Source organism: Neophocaena asiaeorientalis, unplaced genomic scaffold (assembly GCF_003031525.2).
Source record: "Neophocaena asiaeorientalis asiaeorientalis breed wild unplaced genomic scaffold, Neophocaena_asiaeorientalis_V1.1 scaffold216, whole genome shotgun sequence".
NCBI lineage: Eukaryota > Metazoa > Chordata > Mammalia > Artiodactyla > Phocoenidae > Neophocaena > Neophocaena asiaeorientalis.
In genome coordinates this window covers 956,396-984,076 of record NW_020175825.1, presented here as the reverse complement: position 1 = coordinate 984,076, position 27,681 = coordinate 956,396, and the positions used below count along the sequence as shown (strand labels likewise).

At 36.9% G+C, this 27,681-nt stretch overlaps 1 protein-coding gene across 2 annotated transcripts in view; it reads left to right on the top strand.

Annotated features, from left to right (window-relative positions):
• SCFD1 (sec1 family domain containing 1) overlaps positions 1–27,681 on the top strand; it is a 127,262-nt gene that overhangs the window by 2,619 nt on the left and 96,962 nt on the right. For both annotated transcript variants that reach the window (XM_024732666.1, XM_024732667.1), the window contains exons 2-4: positions 849–919; positions 11,868–11,956; positions 14,849–14,939. In XM_024732666.1, coding sequence (XP_024588434.1) covers positions 849–919; positions 11,868–11,956; positions 14,849–14,939 — 251 coding nt within the window. The remainder of the gene's footprint in view (positions 1–848; positions 920–11,867; positions 11,957–14,848; positions 14,940–27,681) is intronic.

The following is a 27,681-nucleotide window of genomic DNA, read 5'->3' as shown; positions in this document are numbered from 1 at the left end:
CAAAAAAAAAAAAAAAAAAAAAAAATCAACCAAGTAGATTTTAGGATTACCAATCATTTAAACATTTAATCAGATAACTACTACCCTCCCTTGAATATTTGGCCATCTCAACTTCACATAAAAGTGTATCAAGATTTTTATTTCCCTTAGAAAATATTTCTGAGTCTTCTGTAACACATGAACAGATGAGCAGTAAAAACCACAAAATACTATAAGACATAGAGCGTAACTGCTATGATTATAGAATTGTACATTTTTAAAGCAGGAGTTATCAGTTACGTACCACATCTATAGGAAAGTCTCTCTAGTGAATCTGACAGGATAATTGGCCGTAGAATGCACTCCAGGATAACTAAAAAATAGATCTGCTGTATTTAGGTTTTAAACCATTTAAATATGAACCAATTAAATATATCATAGAGGATTTTTGTTTTTAGAAAAACTTATCTTAATCTATGCTTTCAGCCACACAGTAGATAGACAACAGCACCAGTTATCTATCGAGGCCACTGCAAGGTCGTGATTGACAATTTCTTTTTGCATCTATATAAAACATAGTGTGGTATCATCAGGAGACATGGAAACGGCTTCTTCCTGAACATTTTTCACATTTTAATCTGGGCAAAGATGCTTAAATTAGAAAATCTCCCAGACAATATCCCTTTAGTTGTTGATGAAACCGTCTTAACAAAGTCTGACCCTACTTCTACATATGCATTAATATTGATTAATCAGTTTTACTAGAGTGATTTGTGCATTTTGTTTTGAGGTAATAAGTAATAAGTGTGGTGGAAAAGTGAAATCCTAAAAACATTGATAATATTTAATAAGACTGTTTTCATTTCCAGTGGCTTTGAAACGTATGTTGAATTTTAATGTGCCTCATATTAAAAACAGCACTGGAGAACCAGTATGGAAGGTAAGAGACTTTAAGTTAATGGGGATTATTTTCTTTCTCTCGGCCCTTATTGGTGGTGATTGGAGGGAATTTCTTGTTAATACTGAACAGTAGCACATTTTAGTTGTAATGCCTGAATATTTTACTTTTACTTAGCATGGCTTGTTAATGTGAATCTTTTTTTTTAAAACTAAAGTATAGTTGATGTACAATATTGTGTTCGTTTCAGGTGTACAGCAAAGTGATTCAGTTATACATATAGAATTTTTTCAGATTATTTTCCATTGTAGGTTATTACAAGATATTGAATGTATTTCCATACGTTATATAGTAAATGCTTGTTGTGTATCTATTTTACATACAGTAGTTTGTTAATCTGTACTCCTGATTTATCCCTCACCCCCTTCCCTTTCCCATTTGGTAACCATAGGTTACCATAGGTCTGTGAGTCTGTTTCTATTTTTTATATAGATTCATTTCTATTATTTTTTAGATTCCACATATAAGTGATATAATATTTGTCTTTCTCTCTCTGACTTACTTAACTTAGTGTGATATTCTCTAGGTCCATCCATCTTGCTGCAAATAGCAATATTTCATTCTTTTTTATGACTGACTAGTATTCCATTGTATATATATACCACATCCTCTTTTTTCCCCCAGTATTAGGGAAAATTTTATTTTATTTTTGAATTTAATTTTATTTATTTGTTTTTTATATAGCAGGTTCTTATTAGTTCTCTGTTTTATACATATTAGTGTATATATGTCAATCCCAATCTTCCAATTCATCCCACCACCACGACCACCCCCCTCCCCACCCTGCTTTTCCCCCTTGGTGTCCATACGTTGGTTCTCTACATCTGTGTCTCTATTTCTGCCTTGCAAACCGGTTCATTGGTGCCATTTCTCTAGATTCCATATATATGCATTAATATACGGTATTTGTTTTTCCCTTTCTGTCTTGCTTCACTCCCTATGACACTCTCTAGGTCCATCCATGTCTTTACAAGTGACCCAATTTCGTTCCTTTTTATGGCTGAGTAATATTCCATTGTATATACGTACCACATCTGCTTTATCCATTCGTCTGTCGATGGGCATTTAGGTTGCTTCCATGACCTGGGTGTTGTAAATAGTGCTGCAATGAACATTGGGGTACATGACTCTTTTTGAATTATGGTTTTCTCTGGGTATATGCCCAGTAGTGGGATTGCTGGGTCATATGGTAATTCTTTTAGTTTTTTAAGGCTGTCCTCCATAGGGGCTGTATCAGTTTACATTCCCACCAACAGTGCAAGAGGGTTCCCTTTTCTCCACACCCTCTCCAGCATTTGTTGTTTGTAGATTTTCTGATGATGCCCTTTGTAACGGGTGTGAGGTGATAACTCGTTGTAGTTTTGATTTGCATTTCTCTAATAATTCTTGATGTTGCACAGCTTTTCATGTGCCTGTGGCCATTTGTATGTCTTCTTTGGAGAATTGTCTATTTAGGTCTTCTGCCCATTTTTTGATTGGGTTGTTTGTTTGTTTTTTATATTGAGCTGCATGAGCTCTTTATATAGTTTGGAGATTAATCCTTTGTCCATTGACTCGTTTACAAATATTTTCTCCCATTCTGAGGGCTGTCTTTTTGTCTTACTTATAGTTTCCTTTGCTGTGCAAAAGCTTTTAAGTTTCATTAGGTCCCATTTGTTTATTTTTGTTTTTATTTCCATTACTCTAGGAGGTGGGTCAAAAGGATCTTGCTGTGATTTATGTCAGAGAGTGTTCTTCGTATGTTTTCCTCTGAGAGTTTTATGGTGTCCAGTCTTACACTTAGGTCTTTAATCCATTTTGAGTTTATTTTTGTATATGGTGTTAGGGAGTGTTCTAATTTCATTATACATGAAGCTGTCCAGTTTTCCCAGCACCACTTATTGAAGAGACTGTCTTTTCTCCACTGTATATTCTTGCCTCCTTTATCACAGCTTAATTGACCATAGGTGCATGGGTTTATTTCTGGGCTTTCTATCCTGTTCCATTGATCTATATTTCTGTTTTTTGTGCCAGTACCATACTGTCTTGATGACTGTAGCTTTGTGGTATAGTCTGAAGTCAGGGACCCTGATTCCTCCAGTGCTGTTTTTTCCCCTCAAGTCTGCATTGGCTATTCAGGGTCTTTTGTGTCTCCATACAAATTTTAACACTTTTTGTTCTAGTTCTTTAAAAATTGCCATTGGTAATTTGGTAGGGATTGCATTGAATCTGTAGACTGCTTTGGGTAGTATAGTCTTTTTCACAATGTTGATTCTTCCAGTCCAAGAACATGGTATATCTGTCCATCTGTTTGTGTCATCTTTGATTTCTTTCATCAGTGTCTTATAGTTTTCTGAGTACAGGTCTTTTACCTACTTAAGGTTTATTCCTAGGTATTTTATTCTTTTTGTTACAGTGGTGAATGGGATCTTTTCCTTAATTTCTATTTCTGATCTTTTGTTGTTAGTGTATAGTAATGCAAGAAATTTCTGTGCATTAATTTTGTATCCTGCAACTTTACCAGATTCGTTGATTAGCTCTATTAGTTTTCTGGTGGCATCTTTAGGATTATCTATGTGTAGTGTCATGTCATCTGCAAACAGTGACAGTTTTACTTTTTCTTTTCCAGCTTGTATTCCTTTTATTTCTTTTTCTTCTCTGATTGCCATGGCTAGGACTTCCAAAACTATGTTGAATAATGGTGGCAAGAGTGGACATCCTTGTCTATTTCCTGATCTTAGAGGAAATGCTTTCAGTTTTTCATCATTGAGAATGATATTTGCTGTGGGTTTGTCACATATGGCTTCTATTATGTTGAGGTAGCTTCCCTCTGTGCCCACTTTCTGGAGAGTTTTTATCAGAAATGGGTGTTGTTTTTTGTCACAAGCTTTTTCTGCATCTATTGAGAAGACCACATGGTTTTTATTCTTCAATTTGTTAATATGGTGTATCACATTGATTGATTTGCATATGTTGAAGAATCCTTGCATCCCTGGGCTAAATCCTATTTGATCATGGTGTATGATCCTTTTAATGTGTTGTTGGATTTTGTTTGCTAGTCTTTTTTTTTTTTTTTCTTGCGGTACGCGGGCCTCTCACTGTTGTGGCCTCTTCCGTTGCGGAGCACAGGCTCCGGACTTGCAGGCTCAGCGGCCATGGCTCACGGGCCCAGCCGTGCCGCGGCATGTGGGATCTTCCCAGACCGGGGCACGAACCAGTGTCCCCTGCATCGGCAGGCAGACTCTCAACCACTGCACCACCAGCGAAGCCCTGTTTGCTAGTATTTTGTTGAGGATTTTTGCGTCTATATTCATCACTGATATTGGTCTGTAATTTTCTCTTTTTGTGGTATCTTTGTCTGGTTTTGCTATCAGGGTGATGATGACCTCATAGAATGAGTTTTGTAATGTTCCTTCCTCTGCAGTTTTTTGAAGAGTTTGAGAAGGATAGGTGTTAGCTCTTCTCTAAATGTTTGATAGAATTCCCCTGTGAAGCCATCTGGTCCTGGACTTTTGTTTGTTGGAAGATTTTTAATCACAGTTTCAATTTCATTACTTGTGATTGGTCTGTTCATGTTTTCTATTTCTTCCTGCTTTGGTCTTGGAAGGTTACCTTTCTAAGAATTGGGCCATTTCTTTCAGGTTGTCCATTTTATTGGCATAGAGTTCCTTGTAGTAGTCTCCTGCGATGCTTTGTATTTCTGCCGTGTCCATTGTAATTTCTCCCTTTTCATTTCTAATTTTATTGATTTGAGTCCTCTCTCTCTTTTCCTTGATGAGTTTGGCTAAAGATTTGTCAATTTTGTTTATCTTCTCAAAGAACCAGCTTTTAATTTTATTGATCTTTGATATTGTTTTCTTTGTTTCTATTCCATTTATTTCTGCTTTGATCTTTATGATTTCTTTCCTTCTACTAACTTTGAGTTTTGTTTGTTTTTCTTTCTATAGTTCCTTTAGGTGCAAGGTTAGATTGTTTATTTGAGATTTGTCTTGTTTCTTGAGGTAGGATTGTATTGCTATAAACTTCCCTCTTAGAACTGCTCTTGCTACATCCCATAGGTTTTGGATCGTCATGTTTTTGCTGTCTTTTGTCTCTAGGTATTTCTTGATTTCCTCTTTGATTTCTTCAGTGATATCTTGGTTATTTAGTAATGTATTTTCGTTGATTAGCTCTATTAGTTTTCTGGTGGCATCTTTAGGATTATCTATGTGTAGTGTCATGTCATCTGCAAACAGTGACAGTTTTACTTTTTCTTTTCCAGCTTGTATTCCTTTTATTTCTTTTTCTTCTCTGATTGCCATGGCTAGGACTTCCAAAACTATGTTGAATAATGGTGGCAAGAGTGGACATCCTTGTCTATTTCCTGATCTTAGAGGAAATGCTTTCAGTTTTTCATCATTGAGAATGATATTTGCTGTGGGTTTGTCACATATGGCTTCTATTATGTTGAGGTAGCTTCCCTCTGTGCCCACTTTCTGGAGAGTTTTTATCAGAAATGGGTGTTGTTTTTTGTCACAAGCTTTTTCTGCATCTATTGAGAAGACCACATGGTTTTTATTCTTCAATTTGTTAATATGGTGTATCACATTGATTGATTTGCATATGTTGAAGAATCCTTGCATCCCTGGGCTAAATCCTATTTGATCATGGTGTATGATCCTTTTAATGTGTTGTTGGATTTTGTTTGCTAGTCTTTTTTTTTTTTTTTCTTGCGGTACGCGGGCCTCTCACTGTTGTGGCCTCTTCCGTTGCGGAGCACAGGCTCCGGACTTGCAGGCTCAGCGGCCATGGCTCACGGGCCCAGCCGTGCCGCGGCATGTGGGATCTTCCCAGACCGGGGCACGAACCAGTGTCCCCTGCATCGGCAGGCAGACTCTCAACCACTGCACCACCAGCGAAGCCCTGTTTGCTAGTATTTTGTTGAGGATTTTTGCGTCTATATTCATCACTGATATTGGTCTGTAATTTTCTCTTTTTGTGGTATCTTTGTCTGGTTTTGCTATCAGGGTGATGATGACCTCATAGAATGAGTTTTGTAATGTTCCTTCCTCTGCAGTTTTTTGAAGAGTTTGAGAAGGATAGGTGTTAGCTCTTCTCTAAATGTTTGATAGAATTCCCCTGTGAAGCCATCTGGTCCTGGACTTTTGTTTGTTGGAAGATTTTTAATCACAGTTTCAATTTCATTACTTGTGATTGGTCTGTTCATGTTTTCTATTTCTTCCTGCTTTGGTCTTGGAAGGTTACCTTTCTAAGAATTGGGCCATTTCTTTCAGGTTGTCCATTTTATTGGCATAGAGTTCCTTGTAGTAGTCTCCTGCGATGCTTTGTATTTCTGCCGTGTCCATTGTAATTTCTCCCTTTTCATTTCTAATTTTATTGATTTGAGTCCTCTCTCTCTTTTCCTTGATGAGTTTGGCTAAAGATTTGTCAATTTTGTTTATCTTCTCAAAGAACCAGCTTTTAATTTTATTGATCTTTGATATTGTTTTCTTTGTTTCTATTCCATTTATTTCTGCTTTGATCTTTATGATTTCTTTCCTTCTACTAACTTTGAGTTTTGTTTGTTTTTCTTTCTATAGTTCCTTTAGGTGCAAGGTTAGATTGTTTATTTGAGATTTGTCTTGTTTCTTGAGGTAGGATTGTATTGCTATAAACTTCCCTCTTAGAACTGCTCTTGCTACATCCCATAGGTTTTGGATCGTCATGTTTTTGCTGTCTTTTGTCTCTAGGTATTTCTTGATTTCCTCTTTGATTTCTTCAGTGATATCTTGGTTATTTAGTAATGTATTGTTTGGCCTCCATGTGTTTTTGATTTTTACAGGGTTTTTTTTTTCCCCTGTAATTCATTTCTAATCTCATAGCATTGTGGTCAGAAAAGATGCTTGATATGATTTCAATTTTCTTAAATTTACCAGGGCTGGATTTGTGAACCAAGATGTGATCTATCCTGGAGAATGTTCCATGTGCACTTGAAAGAAAGTGTAGTCTGCTGTTTTCTGATGGAATGTCCTACAGATATCAATTAAGTCTATGTGGTCTATTGTGTTATTTAAAGCTTTGTGTTTCCTTATTAATTTTCTGTCTGGATGATCTGTCCATTGGTGTAAGTGAGGTATTGAAGTCCCCCACTATTATTGTGTTACTGTTGATTTCCTCTTGTATAGCTGTTAGCATTTGCCTTATGTATTGAGTCTCTGAACCACTGCCCCACCAGGGAAGCCCCAACATTCTCTATTTTAAAGTCTATTTTGTCTGATATGAGTATTGCTACTCTAGCTTTCTTTTGATCTCCATTTGTATGGGATATCGTTTTCCATCCCCTCACTTTCAGTCTATATGTGTCCCTAGGTCTGAAGTGGGTCTCTTGTAGATAGCATACATATGGGTCTTGTTTTTGTATCCATTCAGCAAACCTGTGTCTTTTGGTTCGAATATTTAATCCATTCACATTTAAGGTAATTATCGATACATATGTTCCTATTACTCTTTTCTTAATTGTTTTGGGTTGTTTTGTAGGTCCTTTTCTTCTCTTGTGTTTCCCACTCAGAGAAGTTCCTTTAGCATTTGTTGTAGAGCTGGTTTTGTGGTGCTGAATTCTTGTAGGTTTTGCTTGTCTGTAGAGCTTTTTTTTTTTTAACATCTTTATTGGGATATAATTGCTTTACAGTGGTGTGTTAGTTTCTGCTTTATAACAAAGTGAATCAGTTATACATACACATATGTTCCCATATCTCTTCCCTCTTGCATCTCCCTCCCTCCCACCCTCCCTATCCCACCCCTCCAGGCGGTCACAAAGCACCGAGCCAAAATCCCTGTGCCATGCGGCTGCTTCCCACTAGCTATCTACCTTACGTTTGTTAGTGTATATATGTCCATGCCTCTCTCTCGCCCTGTCACAGCTTCCCTGGTGGCGCAGTGGTTGGGAGTCCGCCTGCCGATGCAGGGGACGTGGGTTTGAGCCCCGGTCCAGGAGGATCCCACATGCCGCGGGGTGGCTGGGCCCATGAGCGATGGCTGCTGTAGAGCTTTTGATTTCTCCTTCGAATCTGAATGAGATCCTTGCTGGGTTGAGTAATCTTGGTTGTAGGTTCTTCCCTTTCATCACTTTAAATATATCATGCCACTCGCTTCTGGCTTGTAGAATTTCTGCTAAGAAATCAGCTGTTAACCTTATGGGAGTTCCCTTGTATGTTATTTGTCGTTTTTCCCTTGTTGCTTTCAATAATTTTTCTTTGCCTTTAATTTTTGCCAATTTGATTACTATGTGTCTCAGCATGTTTCTTCTTGGGTTTGTCCTGCCTGGGACTCTGTGCTTCCTGGACGTGGGTGGCTATTTCCTTTCCCATGTTAGGGAATGTTTTTGACTATAATCTCTTCAAATATTTTCTCGCGTCCTTTCTCTCTCTCTTCTCCTTCTGGAACCCCTATAATGTGAATGTTGTTGTGTTCAATGTTGTCCCAGAGGTCTCTTACGCTGTCTTCATTTCTTTTCATTCGTTTTCTTAATTTTGTTCTGTGGCTGTGAATTCCACCATTCTTTCAGGTCACTTATCCATTCTTCTGCCTCAGTTATTCTGCTTGATTCCTTCTAGTGTATTTTTCATTTCAATTATCATATTGTTCATCTCTGTTTGTTTGTTCTTTAATTCTTCTAGGTCTTTGTTAAACATTTTTTGCATCATCTTGATCTTTGCCTCCATTCTTTTTCCGAGGTCCTAGATCATCTTCACTATCGTTCGGAATTCTTTTTCTGGCAGGTTGCCTATCTCCACTTCATTTATTGTTTTTCTGGGGTTTTATCTTGTTCCTTCATCTGGTACATAGCCCTCTGCCTTTTCATTTTGTCTGTCTTTCTGTGAATGTGGTTTTTGTTCCACAGGCTGCAGGATTGTAGTTCTTCTTGTTTCTCCTCATACCACATCCTCTTAAACCAGTCATCTGTTTATGGGCACTTGGGTTTTTTCCACATCTTGTCTATTGTAAATAATGCTGCTATGAACATTGGGGTACATATATCTTTTCAAATTAGAGTTTTCATCTTTTCCAGATATATACCCAGGAGTGGGAATCCTGGATCATATTGTAGCTCTATTTTTAGTTTTTTAAGGAACCTCTGTACTGTTTTCCATAGTGGCTGTACCAGTTTACATTACCACCAGCAGTGTAAGAGGGTTCCGTTTTCTCCACACTCTCTGCAGCATTTATTTGTCGACTTTATGATGATAGGCATTCTGACCAATGTGAGGCGATACATCATTGTAGTTTTGATATGCATTTCTCTAATGATTAGTGGTGTTGAGCATCTTTTCATGTGCCTGTTTGCCATCTGTATGTCTTCTTTGGAGAGATGTCTATATAGATCTTTTGCCCATTTTTTGATTGAGTTGTTGGTGTTTTTGATATTGAGTTGTATAAGCTGTTAGTATATTTTGGATATTAACCCATTGTTGGTCGCATTATTTGCAAATATTTTCTCTCATAACATTTTTCACAGAACTAATAATCCTAAAATTTATATGGAACCACAAAAGACCCAGAATTGCCAAAGCAATCCTGAGAAGAAAGAACAGAGCTGGAGGTGTAACCCTCCCAGACTTCAGACAATACTACAAAGTTACAGTAATCTAACAGCATGGTATTGGCACAAAAACAGACAAATAGATCAATGGATCAGAATAGAGAGCCCAGAAAGATACCCACACACCTACGGTCAATTAATCTGTGACAAAGAAGGCAAGAACATACAATGGAGAAAAGACAGTGTCTTCAACACGTGATGGACAGGTACATGTAAATCAGTGAAATTATAACATTCCCTCATACCATATACAAAAATAAGTTCAAAATGGTTTAAAGACCTAAATGTAAGACATGACACCATAAAACTCCTAGAAGAGAATATAAGCAAAACATTCTCTGACATAAATCATAGCAGTATTTTCTTATCAATCTCCCAAGGCAAAGGAAATTTTAAAATTACCAAATGGGACCTAATCAAACTTAAAAGCTTTTTCACAGCCAAGGAAACCATCAACAAAATGAAAAGACAACCTGCAGAATGGGAGAAAATATGAATCCTCTTTGATAAATATTTTATGGAATGACACAGGCAGTGATAATAATATTTATCTAGAGAATTCAGCTGATTTCTTAGGTGGGGCCTCACTGATAGGTCTTCACTCCAGTTGAAGTTCTGTTCCTTAGCTTTACAAATCCAGAATTTTGATCTTGCAAGCTTTCTTAAGGTTACTCAGACTTAGGGATACTGGTCCATTTTAACCAACTAATGAGAGAGTGATCTGTAACCCAGAATGCCATTTCATTAATTTATGATATATAAAACTGTCAGTAAAAATATTAATTGGACCAGAAAGCAATCTATAATCTTTTTCTTTTGAGAAATGCTGGAGAATCTTTTAAAATTCCTATTCTTTGAGCTCCTTCATTCTAAACCTCATGCTCACTGTTTCTTTTTCTTCAAAGAGATTATAATACAGTTGATTAGGTCTAAACTTGTTAGATTATAGTCAGTTTATACTTCTCTCTTTGTAAGAATCAAGAACAGACCAACTTGGTTACAGTTTGGGATGTTTTGAAAACTCTCATGAGTCCTGGTAAGTCCTTTGGGTTAACTCTAAAGGTGATTAAAGGGCTTCCCTGGTGGCGCAGTGGTTGAGAGTCCGCCTGCCGATGCAGGGGACACGGGTTCGTGCCCTGGTACGGGAAGATCCCACATGCCACGGAGCGGCTGGGCCCATGAGCCATGGCCGCTGAGCCTGCGCGTCTGGAGCCTGTGCTCCGCAATGGGAGAGGCCACAACAGTGAGAGGCCCACGTACGGCAAAAAAAAAAAAAAAAAAAAAAAAAAAGGTGATTAAAGTCATCTGAAAAATGATTTATAATTTAAGCTTTAGTGTGTCCCCTCATTTTCCTCTTCCTTCCTGTTTATTTGTAGTCATCTTCTTATTGCCCTTTGCATAAGCTATACTTGTTTATTCTTTCTAGTGCCTGTGTTCAGCATTTGAATTAAATAACTTGAGGATTTCTGGGGTGTAGATTTGTGTCAGATTCTTTCCCTACCCATCACTTCTCTATCACAAGATTAATAATACAGATATATTGAGGTGTAAGGAAGGAAGATTTTTGAAGGATATAACATCCAGCCTTTTGTAACTGGAGCAGGAAGATTTTTAGCTTTTCTAAAGGAAATGCTGGCATTCAAACAAACCATGTTTTTGTATGACAGCATGTTTCATCCTCTCATTAGCAATTTCTTACTCCATTAAGAATTATTGATGTAGTAGTGGAAAACACCTATTAGTTGAAGTGTCTCTTTTATTTGCCTTAACTCTAAAACTAATTCTGAGTTAGAAGACCCAGTTGGAATACTTACTACTCATCAGAGGTGTCAGTTTTAACACTTTCACAATGTGAGGAAATGCATGAGATACTTAAATTACTAAATTTTCTTTACAGTCTTGGAACTTGTTAAGCATTAGTTTTGAGAGTGACTAATTTTTACTTCTCTTTTTAGAAAGGATATATGTGAATGGGATAGGGGAGTGTAAGTGAGTCTGCTGTATGTTCCAAGTCCTTTATTATAACCTGGGATAGGGGAGTGTAAGTGAGTCTGCTGTATGTTCCAAGTCCTTTATTATAACCTAAGATGAAGATTTTATAGTCTCTGGTATGTTTTTTAACTTAGAAAAAGTATTTTATAAGAAAAAATTTATGTAATAATTTATTTTAGCCCAAGTAATAATGCTTTTAAGAATGGATTACTAGATGAATGGACATTTTGGTAAATAATTATGGAAAATATTAAATTGAGGTAAGTATAAGAATTCAGTATATTAAAATAAAATGTACTTGCTTAATATTGGGTTCTCCGTTGACTGTTCACTGATAATAATGTTTAAACAAACGCATGACTTTTGTTTTGCTTCTGCTAGGTGCTCATTTATGATAGATTTGGCCAAGATATCATCTCTCCTCTGCTATCTGTGAAGGAGCTGAGAGACATGGGAATCACTTTGCATCTGTGAGTTTTAACGTGTTTCTAGTAATGGCATCTGTTTTCAAATACATTGTTTTCTTTTGTTTTAATTAGTTTATTTGTATCGTATTTATTTTTGTCTGCATTGGGTCTTTGTTGCTGCACACGGGCTTTCTCTAGTTCTGGCAAGCGGGGGCTACTCTTTGTTGCAGTGCACGGGCTTCTCACTGCGTTGGCTTCTCTTGTTGCGAAGCACAGGCTCTAGGCGCGTGGCTTTCAGTAGTTGTGGCACATGGACTCTAGAGCGCAGGCTCAGTAGTTGTGACGCACGGGCTTAGTTGCTCTGAGGCATGTGGGATCTTCCCGGACCAGGGCTTGAACCCATGTCCCCTGCATTGGCAGGCGGATTCTTAAGTATTACGCCACCAGGGAAGTCCCTCAAATACATTTTTAAAAATGTCTTTAGCCACCCTGAAATCAAATTACTAAGGGGCATTTATCAAGAAAATAGTATTAGGTTATAGTACTTGCATATAGAGAACATTTTTTCCGTTATCTTGTTTTATTCAACCCTTTATTTCTGAAGTTAAAAATAATCCTCAGTCTTAGAATTTAAAATTTCATAATTTAAATTTTCTCTTTTGTGTCTTTTCCTACAGACTGGTTTACTCTCTTATGTAAAGGAAAAGAACTGGTTGTTTCAAGGTCTCTTTCAGCTCTGAAAATTTTTTATTTCTTTAATTCAAATACACTTTTTAAAAAGAGGAATATCTAAATTAGTATATCATTAATATGAAAAATTTAAGTAACTAGGAAGTAATGACTTAATCACCATAGGGAGCTATCTATGTTGTCTTCTTAACTACTAAATTTATTTGATTATATTCCTTATGATATGTCTGATGAATAAAACAAATTGCATTACTTTGTAGACTTGGCCTAATAGAACAATAGAACATTTAAAGAGGGGCTGTATACATGAATAGCTACTAATACTTTTATGTACTGAAGGAGTCCAGTTTTACAGTGTTCTAACTTAGTTGCATGTTGTTCTTTGATGATGTTATAATCAGTTTTCATTCTGTGATATTTTAATATATTGAATTATAGTGTGCTCTTTTATTGGGAATGTGGTTTTAGATTTCCAGTGAGTAGCGTATCAGAATCTTGTTAAACTCTTAAATTTTATACTGAATATTTGTTTTAACTTAATAGAATATTGCATTAATTCTAAAATATACTTTTTAATTTAGTATTTCTGAAATTAAGGTCTGTCTCCTTAATAATGCCATGACATAGTTTAATTGGCAGCATCTTCTGCCTGTTTTAATAATATGTTTTAAAATTGATAGCACCTTAGGTTTGATGAAATGTGGTATTTGGCAGGTTCTTCCTCTCGTTTTTGTGTCAGACTTAATCTACACATTTGTTGGTGGTGACATGTTAATGCTTATGACCTAAACTGGAGTTATCCTTGATGCCATCCTTGAAAATGATGGTTTATTATAAGCATTGGTTACTATTGCTACCTTACTCTTTAACTCCTTTATTTTATTTTACTAATAAAAAGACTAAAGTTTGTAGAGTTCGAGTGATTGTCCCATGATTGTACAGGTAATTAATAACAGAGTCGTGGCCAGATTGCTTGACCACTGTTTCTGGGCTGTTTGTCTACTGAACCATAGTGGCTCAGAAACAGTGACTAATAAAAGTGAGGCTTCAGTACTTCCTTAAGGAGTGACAAGATATTCTGCCAGTTTGAGAGTTGTGCATTCTTGCTGCCCACCTGTTGCTATTGCCATCAGAGCATGAAAGGATTACACAGCTATTCTGGTAAATTCCTGTGCACCTTGCCTCTGACTATTCTTCCTTTTTTGCTGGAGAATACTTCATCAGTTACTTTATATTCTGCAAGCTGGTTTAGGCTGATTTGTAGGAAACAATAATTACAGGTTTCCAGAACATGAAATGGTGGTTGTAGCCCTTTAGGTAGTTGGACAGCCAGTGTAAGAAGACAACAAACAATGGCTGCCAGCACATTATAATCCTTCTGGTGTTAGCAGCAGCCAAACAGAGGGAAAAAAGTTATCAAATGCAGACTCACTGGCAGCATGTGCCTCTTTGACTCTCTCCTTTATAAGGATGACTGAAATAATTGTATGTATAGAAGGATGTATGTAGATTGTTTATGGAATATTGCGTATAGAAGGATGACTAGAATATTGTGGAAGTAGAACATTTCTCATATTTCCTGATATAAGCATGGTGAAATCTTACAATGGAGCATAAAGATATTTTCTCAGTTGATATTGGGATATTTGAATGAATATACTTTCTGAATTGTAAAAGAGAAAACTATCAAGTGGTACAATCAATAAGATGCTTAGCTGATCCCTTATGCATTCTCTTATGAAGCAACAGGTAGAACAATATAGATGGTCTTAAAGTTTTAAGGAAGCATTCATATACCTTTCATTTAAAAAATATATTTTATTTTATTTATGGTTAAATATTTTCATTGCTTCTAAAGATAGTTCCAGCTTTCTGTTTTCCCTCTCAGAGAACTGTACTTTCCTCCCACTTACCTCCCCCCACCATATTTCTATGAAAAATGGGAATAAAATTGATTTTGAATGTGCTTTAGTTCTCATTCAAGGAGAATATTGGTAGAAGAGACTGACCATAAGAGGTATGAGAAATAAGGTGATTGGAGTAGAGGAAATGAAGACTGAGATTAGGATCTTACTAATAAATAATATTAACATTGATATAAGGAGAAAGCTGGGTTAAATAATTAATTGCAGCAAGAACTTTTAGAGTACTGGTCACTGTCCTTGAACTGGTGAACTAGTTTGAGAAATACTGTAAAATTTTAAGCTATCTTTTTAGATAAGTGACTAAGAAAAAAGTGAGTTTTATATTCTTTATATGTCCTAGGCTTTTGCACTCTGATCGAGATCCTATTCCAGATGTTCCTGCAGTGTACTTTGTAATGCCAACTGAAGAAAATATTGACAGAATGTGTCAGGTAATATGAGTTCTTATTTTCCTTATTCTTGAAGGTGGAAACAGATTTTTTTTCAAAAAAAAAAAATCTTAGATGTCCAGTGTGAAAAATCAGAAATTTTCTTAACCCAATTTCCCACTTCGATTTTTGAGACTATCTTTGAATTTTAAATAGACTGAAAGATTTAAAATTTTTTGGCTGAGGAAGTATTATTTTGATTGAGACTGAGTCTGGCTTTAAAAAACAGAAAACCTAACTATATGAGCTTTTAAAAATAAGGTTTTATTTTTCTAAGATAATAGAAAGTCTGAATAGGAAGTCCAGCTTGGTATAGCAGCTCTTTAAAGTAATCAAAGATCCAAGCCCCCTCTGTCTTTTTGAGCTGTCATCTTTAGTTTGTTGTTGTTCACTGTCTTGCTCCTTGCTTCACGGATGCAAGATGGCAGCTGCAACTTTAGACATCACAATATATGTTCAGGGTAAGAAGAAGGGAGAAATTAACTATGCCAGCCCTGACTGTTGATTTTGGTCAGGAAAGCTAAGCTTTCCCAGAAGCTCCCAGAAGACTTTCATTTATGTCTCACTGGATAGAATTAGCGTCAGGGGAGGCCACAAAAGTTAATATTTAGATGAGTGTATTGTCACCCCCAAATAAAATCTGTATTCTTTTAGCAAGGAAGAAGGGGAAAATAGATATTGGATAGGTAGCTAATGGTGTCTGCTGTTAAGTCACAAGCATCTTTACTTGTTATTGACCGTTGAATCAAATTACTTTGTTTGTTAGTGAAGGTCACATATTTTGTGTCCTATAGAGCTAATAACGCCCAGCTTTCTCTTTTACCCTGCATAAACCCAACAACTATGCCATTTTTCAAAGAAGTACGATTTACCAATCCCTTCTTCTTTCCTTGTTTTAAAACATCTTTATTGACGTATAATTTACATACCGTACAATTTACCCAAAGTGTACAAAGTATGCAATTCATTGGTTTTTAATATATTCGCACAAGTGTGCAACCATCACCATAATGAATTAAAGAGCATTTTCATCACCTTAACTATTACATCCCCAACCCCTGAACCCCCATCCCTAAGGTAATATTTGTTTCTGTATATTTGCCTGTTCAGCATATTGCATATGAATGGAATCATATACATGGTCTGTTGTATCTGGCTTCTTTTTCTTAGCTTAATGTTTTCAAAATTCATCCATACTGTAGATGTTATCAGTACTTCTTTGCTTTTTATTGCTGAATAATAGTCCATTGTGTGGATATACCAAATTTTGTTTATCCATTTATCATTTGGGTTGTTTCCACCTTTTGGCTGTTGTAAGTAATGCTACTATAAACATTTGTGTACAAATTTCTGTGTAGGCATATGTTTTCATTTCTCCTGTGTCCATGAACACCTAGGAATGGAATTGCTACATTAAATGATAACACCATGGTTAACCTTTTGAGGAATTGCCAGACTATTTTCCGAGGTGGTTGCATCATTTTGTATTCCCTCCAGCAGTGTTTGAGTGTTCCAGTTCCTCCAGATCCTTGCCAATACTTCTTATTATCTGACATTTTGATTGTAGTCACCCTACTGGGTGTAAAATGGTATCTCGCTGTGGTTTTGATTTGCATTTCCCTGATGACTAATGATATTAAGCATCTTTTCATGTGTTTATTGGCAGTTTGTATCTTTGGAGAAATGTCAATTCAGATCCCTTGTCCAGTTTTAAATTGGGTTGTCTTTTTATTGCTGTTAGAGTACTTTATATATTTTGAATACTGGACCTTTATCAAGTATATTATTTGCAGATGTTTTCTCCCATCCTGTGGGTTATCTTTTCACTTTCTTAATAGTATCCTGTGGAGCACAAAAATTTTTAATTTTGGTTTTAAACTTAATTTCATTTTTTCTTTAGTTGCCTGTGCTTTTGGTGTCATATTTAAGAAACCATTGCCAGCTCATAATTGCTACTGAACTTGTGGTATTGAAAATACAAATAAATGTGTATTTCTTAGAAAAAGAAACCATTGCTAAATCTCTGTTTTATTTGAAGATTTTTATAGTTTGGGGGCTTGTATTTAGGTATTTGATACTTTTTGAGTTAATTTTTATATGTGCTATAAGGTAGGTATCCAACTTCATTCTTTTGCATGTGGCTATCCAGTTCTCCCAGCATCCTTTTTTTTTTTTTTTTTTTTTTTTTGGTGTTGGGGGTAGGAGTTTGTTAATTAATTTATTTATTTTTGCTGTGTTGGGTCTTCGTTTCTGTGCGAGGGCTTTCTCTAGTTGTGGCAAGCGAGGACTGCTCTTCATCGCAGTATACGGGCCACTCTTCATCACAGTGCACAGGCCTCTCACTATCACGGCCTCTCTTGTTGTGGAGCACAGGCTCCAGACGTGCAGGCTCAGTAGTTGTGGCTCACAGGCCTAGTTGCTCCGCGGCATGTGGGATCCTCCCAGACCAGGGCTCGAACCCATCTCCCCTGCATTAGCAGGCAGACTCTCAACCACTGTGCCACCAGGGAAGCCCCTCCCAGCATCCTTTTTTGAAGAGACTGTTCTTTCCCCAATGAACAGTCTTGGCAGCCTTGTCAGAAATTAATTAAGAATAGATAAATTGGTTTATTTCTGGACTGTCAGTTCTTTTCCATTGATTTCTGTGTCTGTCCTTATGCCAGTACCACCCTGTCTTGCTTTGTGGCAAGTTTTTTATTTTTTTGTTTTTGTTTTTTTTAGTGTGAGAGAAAACAGATGGAAGTAGAAAATCAGAGGTTAAGAAATAACCCTATACTCTTAAACTTGAATTGGAAATAATATCAGTATGAACTCATGATATATTATGAAAAAGCATAGAAACAGTGACCAACCCATTAGCAGTGCACATGCTAGCACATAGACTGCTGTTGACCTGAGACAAAAACACTGCCAAATATTTCTCTAGCAAAGATGGGTTTATTCAGTATTAGCAGAGAATTGCAATTTGGGGTCTGCAACCATGCCAAACCACATGCAAGTCCCGGCATGGCAAAGGAAGGAGAACACTTATATAGAGAGGAAAAGGACTTGTCAAAGCACCTGGCCAGTAAGATGGGTACTTCAGAGTTCTAGAGGAGTTCACCAGGTAAGGATAACCTTTTCTAAAAAGACTTTAGCCACAAAAGAGGTAGTCTGTCTTCAAGGAAAGTCATCAGTCCAGTGTGAAAATATACAGACCATAACTAAAACAAAGAGCTCATGGCTTTGCATTGGCTGAGTCCTTGCCAGGCAAGGAGTCTTTCTTCTTCCTGTTAGGTTCTATCATCAGAGGGTATGAGAGCTCACCCTTCTGGTCTCCCAGCTCTATTGAGATTTTTATTAATGTATTACATTTTCCTTTTTTTTAATTAAATTTAATTTATTTTTTATATAGCAGGTTCTTATTAGCTATGTATTTTATACATATTAGTTTATATATGTCAATCCCAATCTCCCAATTCATCCCACCAGCACCACCCCCCACCCCACCCCCACTTGCCCCGCTTGGTGTCCAAAAGTTCTCTGTGTCTCTTACTTCTGCCTTGCAAAACGAATCATCTGTACCATTTTTCTAGATTCCACATATATGCGTTAATGTACGATATTTGTTTTTCTCTTTCTGGCTTACTTCACTCTATATGATGGTCTATAGGTCCATCCAAGTCTCTACAAATGACCCAATTTCGTTCCTTTTTATGGCTGAGTAATATCCCGTTGTATATATGTACCACATCTGCTTTATCCATTCGTCTGTCAGTGGGCATTTAGGTTGCTGCCATGACCTGGGTATTGTAAATAGTGCTGCAGTGAACATTGGGGTGCATGTGTCTTTTTGAATTATGGTTTTATCTGAGTATATGCCCAATAGTGGGATTGCTGGGTCATATGGTAATTCTGTTTTTAGTTTTTTAAGGCTGTTCTCTATAGGGGCTGTATCAGTTTACATTCCTGCCAACAGTGCAAGAGGGTTCCCTTTTCTCCACACCCTCTCCAGCATTTGTTGTTTGTATATTTTCTGATGATGCCCATTCTAACCGGTGTGAGGTGATACCTCATTGCAGTTTTGATTTGCACTTCTCTAATAATTAGTGATGTTGCACAGCTTTTCACGTGCCTGTGGCCATTTGTATGTCTTCTTTGGAGAATTGTCTATTTAGGTCTTCTGCCCATTTTTGGATTGGGTTGTTTGTTTTTTTCATATTGAGCTGCATGAGCTGTTTATATATTTCAGAGATAATCCTTTGTCCATTGATTTGTTTGCAAATATTTTCTCCCATTCTGAGGGCTGTCTTTTTGTCTTATTTGTAGTCTCCTTTGCTGTGCAAAAGCTTTTAAGTTTCACTAGGTCCCATTTGTTTATTTTTGTTTTTATTTCTATTACTCTAGGAGGTGGGTCAAAAAAGATCTTGCTCTGATTTATGTCAGAGAGCTTTCTTCCTATGTTTTCCTCTGAGAGTTTTAGAGTGTCCAGTCTTAATTTAGGTCTTTAATCCAGTTTGAATTTATTTTTGTGTATCGTGTTAGGGAGTGTTCTAATTTCATTCTTTTACATGTAGCTGTCCAGTTTTCCCAGCACCACTTATTGAAGAGACTGTCTTTTCTCCACTGTATATTCTTGCCTCTTTTATCACAGCTTAATTGACCATAGGTGCGTGGATTTATCTCTGGGCTTTCTATCCTGTTCCATTGATCTATATTTCTGTTTTTTGTGCCAGTACTATACTGTCTTGATGACTGTAGCTATGTGGTATAGTCTGAAGTCAGGGACCCTGATTCCTCCAGCTATGTTTTTTTCCCTCATCATTGCTTTGGCTATTCAGGGTCTTTTGTGTCTCCATACAAATTTTAACATTTTTTTGTTCTAGTTCTGTAAAACATGCCATTGGTAATTTGATAGGGATTGCATTGAATCTGTAGATTGCTTTGGGTAATATAGTCATTTTCACAATGTTGATTCTTCCAATCCAAGAACATGGTATATCTGTCCATCTGTTTGTGTCATCTTTGATTTCTTTCATCAGTGTCTTATAGTTTTCTGAGTACAGGTCTTTTAGGTAGGTTTATTCCTAGATATTTTATTCTTCTTGTTACAGTGGTGAATGGGATTGTTTGCTTAATTTCTCTTTCTGACCTTTCGTTGTTAGTGTATAGCAATGCAAGAGATTTCTGTGCATTAATTTTGTATCCTGCAACTTTACCAAATTCACTGATTAACTCTAGTAGTTTTCTGGTGGCATCTTTAGGATTATCTATGTGTAGTGTCATGTCATCTGCAAACAGTGACAGTTTTACTTCTTCTTTTCCTATTTGTATTCCTTTTATTTCTTTTTCTTCCCTGATTGCCATGGCTAGGACTTCCAAAACTATGTTGAATAATGGTGGTGAGAGTGGACATCCTTGTCTATTTCCTGATCTTAGAGGAAATGCTTTCAGTTTTTCACCATTGAGAATGATGTTTGCTGTGGGTTTGTTGTATATGGCCTTTATTATGTTGAGGTAGGTTCCCTCTATGCTCACTTTCTGGAGAGTTTTTATCATAAATGGGTGTTGAATTTTTTCAAAAGCTTTTTCTGCATAAGTTGAGAGGATCACATGGTTTTTATTCTTCAGTTTGTTAATATGGTGTATCACATTGATTGATTTGCGTATGTTGAATCCTTGCATCCCTGGGCTAAATCCCACTTGATCATGGTGTATGATCCTTTTAATGTGTTGTTGGATTCTGTTTGCTAGTATTTTGTTGAGGATTTTTGCGTCTATATTCATCAGTGATATTGGTCTGTAATTTTCTTTTTTTGTGGTATCTTTGTCTGGTTTTGATATCAAGGTGATGATGGCCTTGTAGAATGAGTTTGGGAGTGTTCCTTCCTCTGCAATTTTTTGGAAGAGTTTGAGAAGGATAGGTGTTAGCTCTTCTCTAAATGTTTGATAGAATTCACCTGTGAAGCCATCTGGTCCTGGACTTTAGTTTGTTGGAAGATTTTTAATCACAGTTTCAATTTCATTACTTGTGATTGGACTGTTCATGTTTTCTGTTTCTTCCTGGTTCAGTCTTGCAAGCTTATACCTTTCTAAGAATTTGGCCATTTCTTCCAGGTTGTCCATTTTATTGGCATAGAGTTCCTTGTAGTAGTCTCTTATGATGCTTTATATTTCTCCGGTGTCTGTTGTAACTTCTCCCTTTTCATTTCTAATTTTATTGATATGAGTGCTCTCCCTCTTTTTCTTGATGACTGGCTAAAGGTTATCAATTTTGTTTATCTTCTCAAAGAACCAGCTTTTAGTTTTATTGATCTTTGCTATTGTTTTCCTTGTTTCTATTCCATTTATATCTGCTTTAATCTTTATGATTTCTTTCCTTCTACTAACTTTGGGTTTTGTTTGTTCTTCTTTCTCTAGTTCCTTTAGGTGTAAGGTTAGATTGTTTATTTGAGATTTGTCTTGTTTCTTGAGGTAGGATTGTATTGCTATAAACTTCCCTCTTAGAACTGCTCTTGCTACATCCCATAGGTTTTGGATCGTCATGTTTTCATTGTCATTTTTCTCTAGGTATTTTTGATTTCCTCTTTGATTTCTTTAGTGATCTCTTGGTTTTTTAGTAATGTACTGTTTAGCCTACATGTGTTTCTGATTTTTATGTGGTTTTTTCCCCCTGTAATTGATTTCTAATCTCATAGCGTTGTGGTCAGAAAAGATGCTTGATATGATTTCAATTTTCTTAAATTTACTGAAGCTTGATTTGTGACCCAAGATGTGATCTATCTTGGAGAATGTTCCATGTGCACTTGAGAAGAAAGTGTAATCTGCTGTTTTCGGCTGGAATGTCCTACAAATATCAATTAAATCTATGTGGTCTGTTGTGTTATTTAAAGCTTGTTTTTCCTTATTAATTTTCTGTCTGGGTGATCTGTTCATTGGTGTAAGTGAGGTGTTAAAGCCCCCCACTATTATTCTGTTACTGTTGATTTCCTCTTTTATAGCTGTTAGCAGTTGCCTTATGTATTGAGGTGCTCCTATGTTGGGTGCATATGTATTTCTAATTGTTATCTCTTCTTGATCCCTTGATCATTATGTAGTATCCTTCCTTGTCTCTTGTAACATTCTCTATTTTAAAGCTATTTTGTCTGATATGAGTATTACTACTCCAGCTTTCTTTTGATTTCCATTTGAATGGAATATCTTTTTCAGTCCCCTCACTTTCAGTCTGTATGTGTCCATAGGTCTGAAGTGGGTCTCTTGTACATAGCATATATATGGGTCTTGTTTTTGATTCCATTCAGTGAGCCTGTGTCTTTTTGGTTGGAGCATTTAATCTATTCACATTTAAGGTAATTATCGCTACGTATGTTCCTTTTGCCATTTTCTTAATTGTTTTGAGTTTGTTTTTGCAAGTCCTTTTCTTCTCTTGTGTTTCCCACTCAGAGAAGTTCCTTTAGCATTTGTTGTAGGGCTGTTTTGTGGTGCTGAATTCTCTTAAGTTTTGCTTGTCTGTAAAGCTTTGGATTTCTTCATCGAATCTGAATGCAGTCCTTGCCAGGTAGAGTAATCTTGGTTGTAGGTTCTTCCCTTTCATCAGTTTAAGTATATCATGCCACTCCCTTCTGGCTTGTAGAGTTTCTGCTGAGAAATCAGCTGTTAACCTTATGGGAGTTCCCTTGTATGTTATTTGTCGTTTTTCCCTTGTTGTTTTCAATAATTTTTCTTTGCCTTTCATTTTTGTCAATTTCATTAATACGTGTCTCAGCGTTTATCCTGCCTGGGACTCACTGTGCTTGGGTTTATCCTGCCTGGGACTATCTGTGCTTCTTGGACTTGGGTGGCTATTTCCTTTCCCATGTTAGGGAAGTTTTTGACTATAATCTCTTCAAATATTTTCTCAGGTCGTTTCTCTCTTTTCCTACTGGGACCCCGATAATGCGAATGTTGTTGCGTTTAATATTGTTCCAGAGGTCTCTTAGGCTGTCTTCATTTCTTTTCATTCTTTTTTCTTAATTGTATTCCGTGGCAGTGAATTCCACCATTCTGTCCTCCAGGTCACTTATCCGTTCTTCTGCCTCAGTTATTCTGCTATTGATTCCTTCTAGTGTAGTTTTCATTTCAGTTATTGTATTGTTCATCTCTGTTTGTTCTTTAATTCTTCTAAGTCTTTGTTAAACATTTCTTGCATCTTCTCGATCTTTGCCTCCATTTTTTTCCGAGGTCTTAGATCTTCTTCACTATCATTATTCTGAATTCTTTTTCTGGAAGGTTGCCTATCTCCACTTCATTTATTGTTTTTCTGGGGTTTTATCTTGTTCCTTCATCTGGTACATAGTGCTCTGCCTTTTCATCTTGTCTGTCTTTCTGTGAAAGCGGTTTTTGTTCCACAGGCTGCAGGATTGTAGTTCTTACTTCTGCTGTCTGCCCTCTGGTGGATGTCGCCATCTAAGAGGCTTGTGTGAGTTTCCTGATGGGAGGGACTGGTGGTGGGTAGAGCTGGCTGTTGCTCTGGTGGGCAGAGCTCAGTAAAACTTTAATCCACTTGACTGCAGATGGGTGGGGCTGGGTTCCCTCCCTGTTGGTTTTTTGGCCTGATGCAAGCCAACACTGGAGCCCACCTGGGCTCTTTGGTGGGGCTAATGTTGGACTCTGGGAGGGCTCATGCCAAGGAGTACTTCCCAGAACTTCTGCCAGTGTCCTTGTCCCCATGGTGAGCCACAGCCACCACCCGCCTTTGCCGGAGACCCTCCAACACTAGCAGGTAGGTCTGGTTCAGTCTCCTATGGGGTCACTGCTCCTTCCCCTGGGTCCCAGTGCACATACTACTTTGTGTGTGCCCTCCAAGAGTGGAGTCTCTGTTTCCCCCAGTCCTGTCGAAGTCCTGCAATCAAATCCCACTAGCCTTCAAAGTCTGATTCTCTAGGAATTCCTCCTCCCGTTGCCGGACCCCCAGGTTGGGAACCTGACATGGGGCTCAGAACCTTCACTCCAGTGGGTGGACTTCTGTGGTATAAGTGTTCTCCAGCCTCTGAGTCACCCACCCAGCAGGTATGGGATTTGATTTTACTGTGATTGTGCCCTTCCTACTGTTCCATTGTGGCCTCTCCTTTGTCTTTGGATGTGGGGTGTCTTTTTTGGTGAGTTCCAGTGTCTTCCTATTGATGATTGTCAGCCATCTTAACAATATTAGATTTTCTGATCCGTGAGCATGGGATATCTTTTTATTTATTTCAGTCTTTTAATAATATTTTGTACTGTGCAGAATGTAAGTTTTACACTTCTTTTGCTAAATTTATTCCTTTGTATCTTTTTAATGCTATTGTGAATGGAATCGTTTTCTTAATTTCATTTTTAGGGTTAGTCATTGCAAGTGTGTAGATACCCAGTTGACTTTTATGTATTGATCTTACATCCTGCAACATTGCTCAACTTCTTTTGAAATGTCTCCCGCATTCTTTGATCACTTCCTTACTTTTTTCCATAATAAGATATTCCAGTCTCATCTTGTACTTTGTCTGTCCGAGCCCAAGATTCAGCCATTTGTCTAAGGAGCCCTGGTTGCTTTTTGTGGAGAATGGTGTTTAGAAATCAGTGTCTGAGCATTAGGTACTCATTGTTGCTAGGATGTCACAGTTCTTGGGTCCTCTGAATGGACAGAACTAAGAAATACATGTATATCAATATTTATACCAATATTTAATGCTATAAATCTTCCTGCTTATCTCTCTATTTAGACAAAGATAGATAACCTCTGAAATTGTTTCAATTCAGAAATATAGGATTCATTCTAGCTTTTCCTTCTCCCTTTACAAATTTATAATTTCTTTCGCTGACAGTGAGAAACATGGCTCCCAACATCCTCAACATAATTACTTATTTATCAATTCTCAATTCCTTAACCAATCTCCCAGTCTTTGTTGAAACAATGCTCTGCTCAGCCACCTTCCTCACACAGGCTCCAGACCCTCAGTTTTTCACATTTCAGCATTTTTGAAATCATATGTATTTTAAAATTGATGGTGTGTTATAGAATTTTATTGGCAGCATTCATTCTTCCTTAGTGCTACATAAAATAGCAGTGCCTGTTATAATGACATCATCTTAGATTTGAAGAAATATGCTTATTTAGATATCTATTTGCCTAGAGTCTAAGAAGCTAAGTAAATTTGATTTAAGAATTAACATAAGTTTAAATGACACTGTTTTTGGGTGATTGAGAAGGAATAGTTCTAGAATTTGTCATTTGAATTATAACATGTCTGTTTACACTGAAAGAAATATTTGTTGTATCATCACATGACTACAAACAGTATAAGGTAGTGTCTGCCCAATATAATAAGCATTTAAGCTATATAAGAGAGCCACTTCTGGATTTTTTTTTTAACATCTTTATTGGAGTATACTTACTTTACAATGGTGTGTTAGTTTCTGCTTTATAACAAAGTGAATTGCATGAGCTGCTTGTAAATTTTGGAGATTAATTGTTTGTCACTTGCTTCATTTGAAAATATTTTCTCCCATTCTGAGTGTTGTCTTTTGGCTTGTTCATGGTTTCCTTTGCTGTGCAAAAGCTTTTAAGGTTCATTAGGTCCCATTTGTTTAGTTTTGGTTTTATTTCCATTTTTCTAGGAGGTGGGTCAAAAAGGATCTTGCTGTGATTTATGTCATAGAGTGTTCTGCCTATGTTTTCCTCTAAGAGTTTTTGGTGACCATATGTGCGTGGGTTTATCTCTGAGCTTTCTATCCTGTTCCATTGATCTATATTTCTCTTTCTGTGCCAGTACCATACTGTCTCAATTACTGAAGCTTTGTAGTATAGTCTGAAGTCAGGGAGCTGGATTCCTCCAGCTCCATTTTTCTTTCTCAACATTGCTTTGGCTATTTGGGTTCTTGTCCAAGTTGTCCATTTTATTGGCATAGATTTGCTTGTAGTAATCTCTCATGATCTTTTGTATTTCTGCAGTGTCTGTTCTTACTCTCCTTTTTAATTTCTAATTCTATTAATTTGAGCCTTGTCCCTTTTTTGCTTGTTGAGTCTGGCTAATGGTTTATCAATTTTGTTTATCTTCTCAAAGAACCAGCTCTTAGTTTTATTGATCTTTGCTATCGTTTCCTTCATTTCTTTCTGATCTGAATTTTATGATTTGTTTCCTTCTGCTAACTTTGGGGTTTTTTTGTTCTTCTTTCTCTAATTGCTTTAGGTGCAAGGTTAGGTTGTTTATTTGAGATGTTTCCTGTTTCTTAAGGTAGGATTGTATTGCTATAAACTTCCCTCTTAGAACTGCTTTTCCTGCATCCTGCAGGCATGGGTCGTCATGTCTCCATTGTCATTTGTTTCTAGGTATGTGTTTGTTTGTTTGTTTGTTTTTTTGCAGTACGCCGGCCTCTCGCTGTTGTGGCCTCTCTCGTTGCGGAGCACAGGCTCCGGATGTACAGGCTTAGTGACCATGGCTCACGGGCCCAGCCCATCCACGGCACGTGGGATCTTCCCAGAACAGGGTACAAATCCGTGTCACCTGCCTTGGCAGGCGGACTCTCAACCACTGTGCTACCAGGGAAGCCCTGTTTCTAGGTATTTTTTGATTTCCTGTTTGATTTCTTCAGTGATGAATTCATTATTAAATAGTGTATTGTTTAGCCTCCATGTTTCTGTATTTTTTACAGATCTTTTCCTGTAATTGATATCTAGTCTCATAGCATTGTGGTGGAAGATACTTGATACAATTTCAATTTTCTTAAATTTATCAAGGCTTGATATGTGACCCAAGATATGATCTATCCTGGAGAATGTTCCATGAGCACTTGAGAGAAATGTGTATTGTGTTGTTTTTGGATGGCATGTCCTATAAATGTCAATTAAGTTCATCTTGTTTAATGTATCATTTAAAGCTTGTGTTTCCTTATTTATTTACATTTTGGATGATCTGTCAATTGGTGAAAGAGGGGTGTTAAAAGTCCCCTACTATGAATATGTTACTGTTGATTTCCCCTTTTATGGCTGTTAGTATTTGCCTATGTGTTGAGGTGTTCCTATGTTTGGTGCATAAATATTTACAATTGTTATATCTTCTTCTTTGATCGATCCCTTGATCATTATGTAGTGTCCTTCTTTGTCTCTTGTAATAGTCTTTATTTTAAAGTCTATTTTGTCTGGTATGAGAATTACTACTCCCGTTTTCTTTTGATTTCCATTTCCTTGGAGTATCTCTTTCCATCCCCTCACTTTCAGTCTGTGTGTGTCCCTACGTCTGAAGTGGGTCTCTTGTAGACAGCATATATATGGGTCTTGATTTTGTATCCATTCAGCCAGTCTGTGTCTTTTGATGGGAGCATTTTATCCATTTACGTTTAAGGTAATTATTGATATGTATGTTCCTATTACTATTTTCTTAATTGTTTTGGGTTTGTTATTGTAGGTCTTTTCCTTCTCTTGTGTTTCTTGCGTAGAGAAGTTCCTTTAGCATTTGTTGTAAAGCTGGTTTGGTGGTGCTGAACTCTCTCAGCTTTTGATTGTCTGTAAAGATTTTAATTTCTCTGTTGAATCTGAATGAGATCCTTGCTGGGTAGAGTAATCTTGGTTGTAGGTTTTTTTCCTTCATCACTTTAAATATGTCCTGCCACTCCCTTCTGCCTTGCAGAGTTTCTGCTGATAGATCAGCTGTTAACCTTATGGGTATTCCCTTGTGTGTTGTTATTTTTCCCTTGCTGCTTTTAATATGTTTTCTTTGTATTTAATTTTTGACCCTTTGATTAATATGTGTCTTGG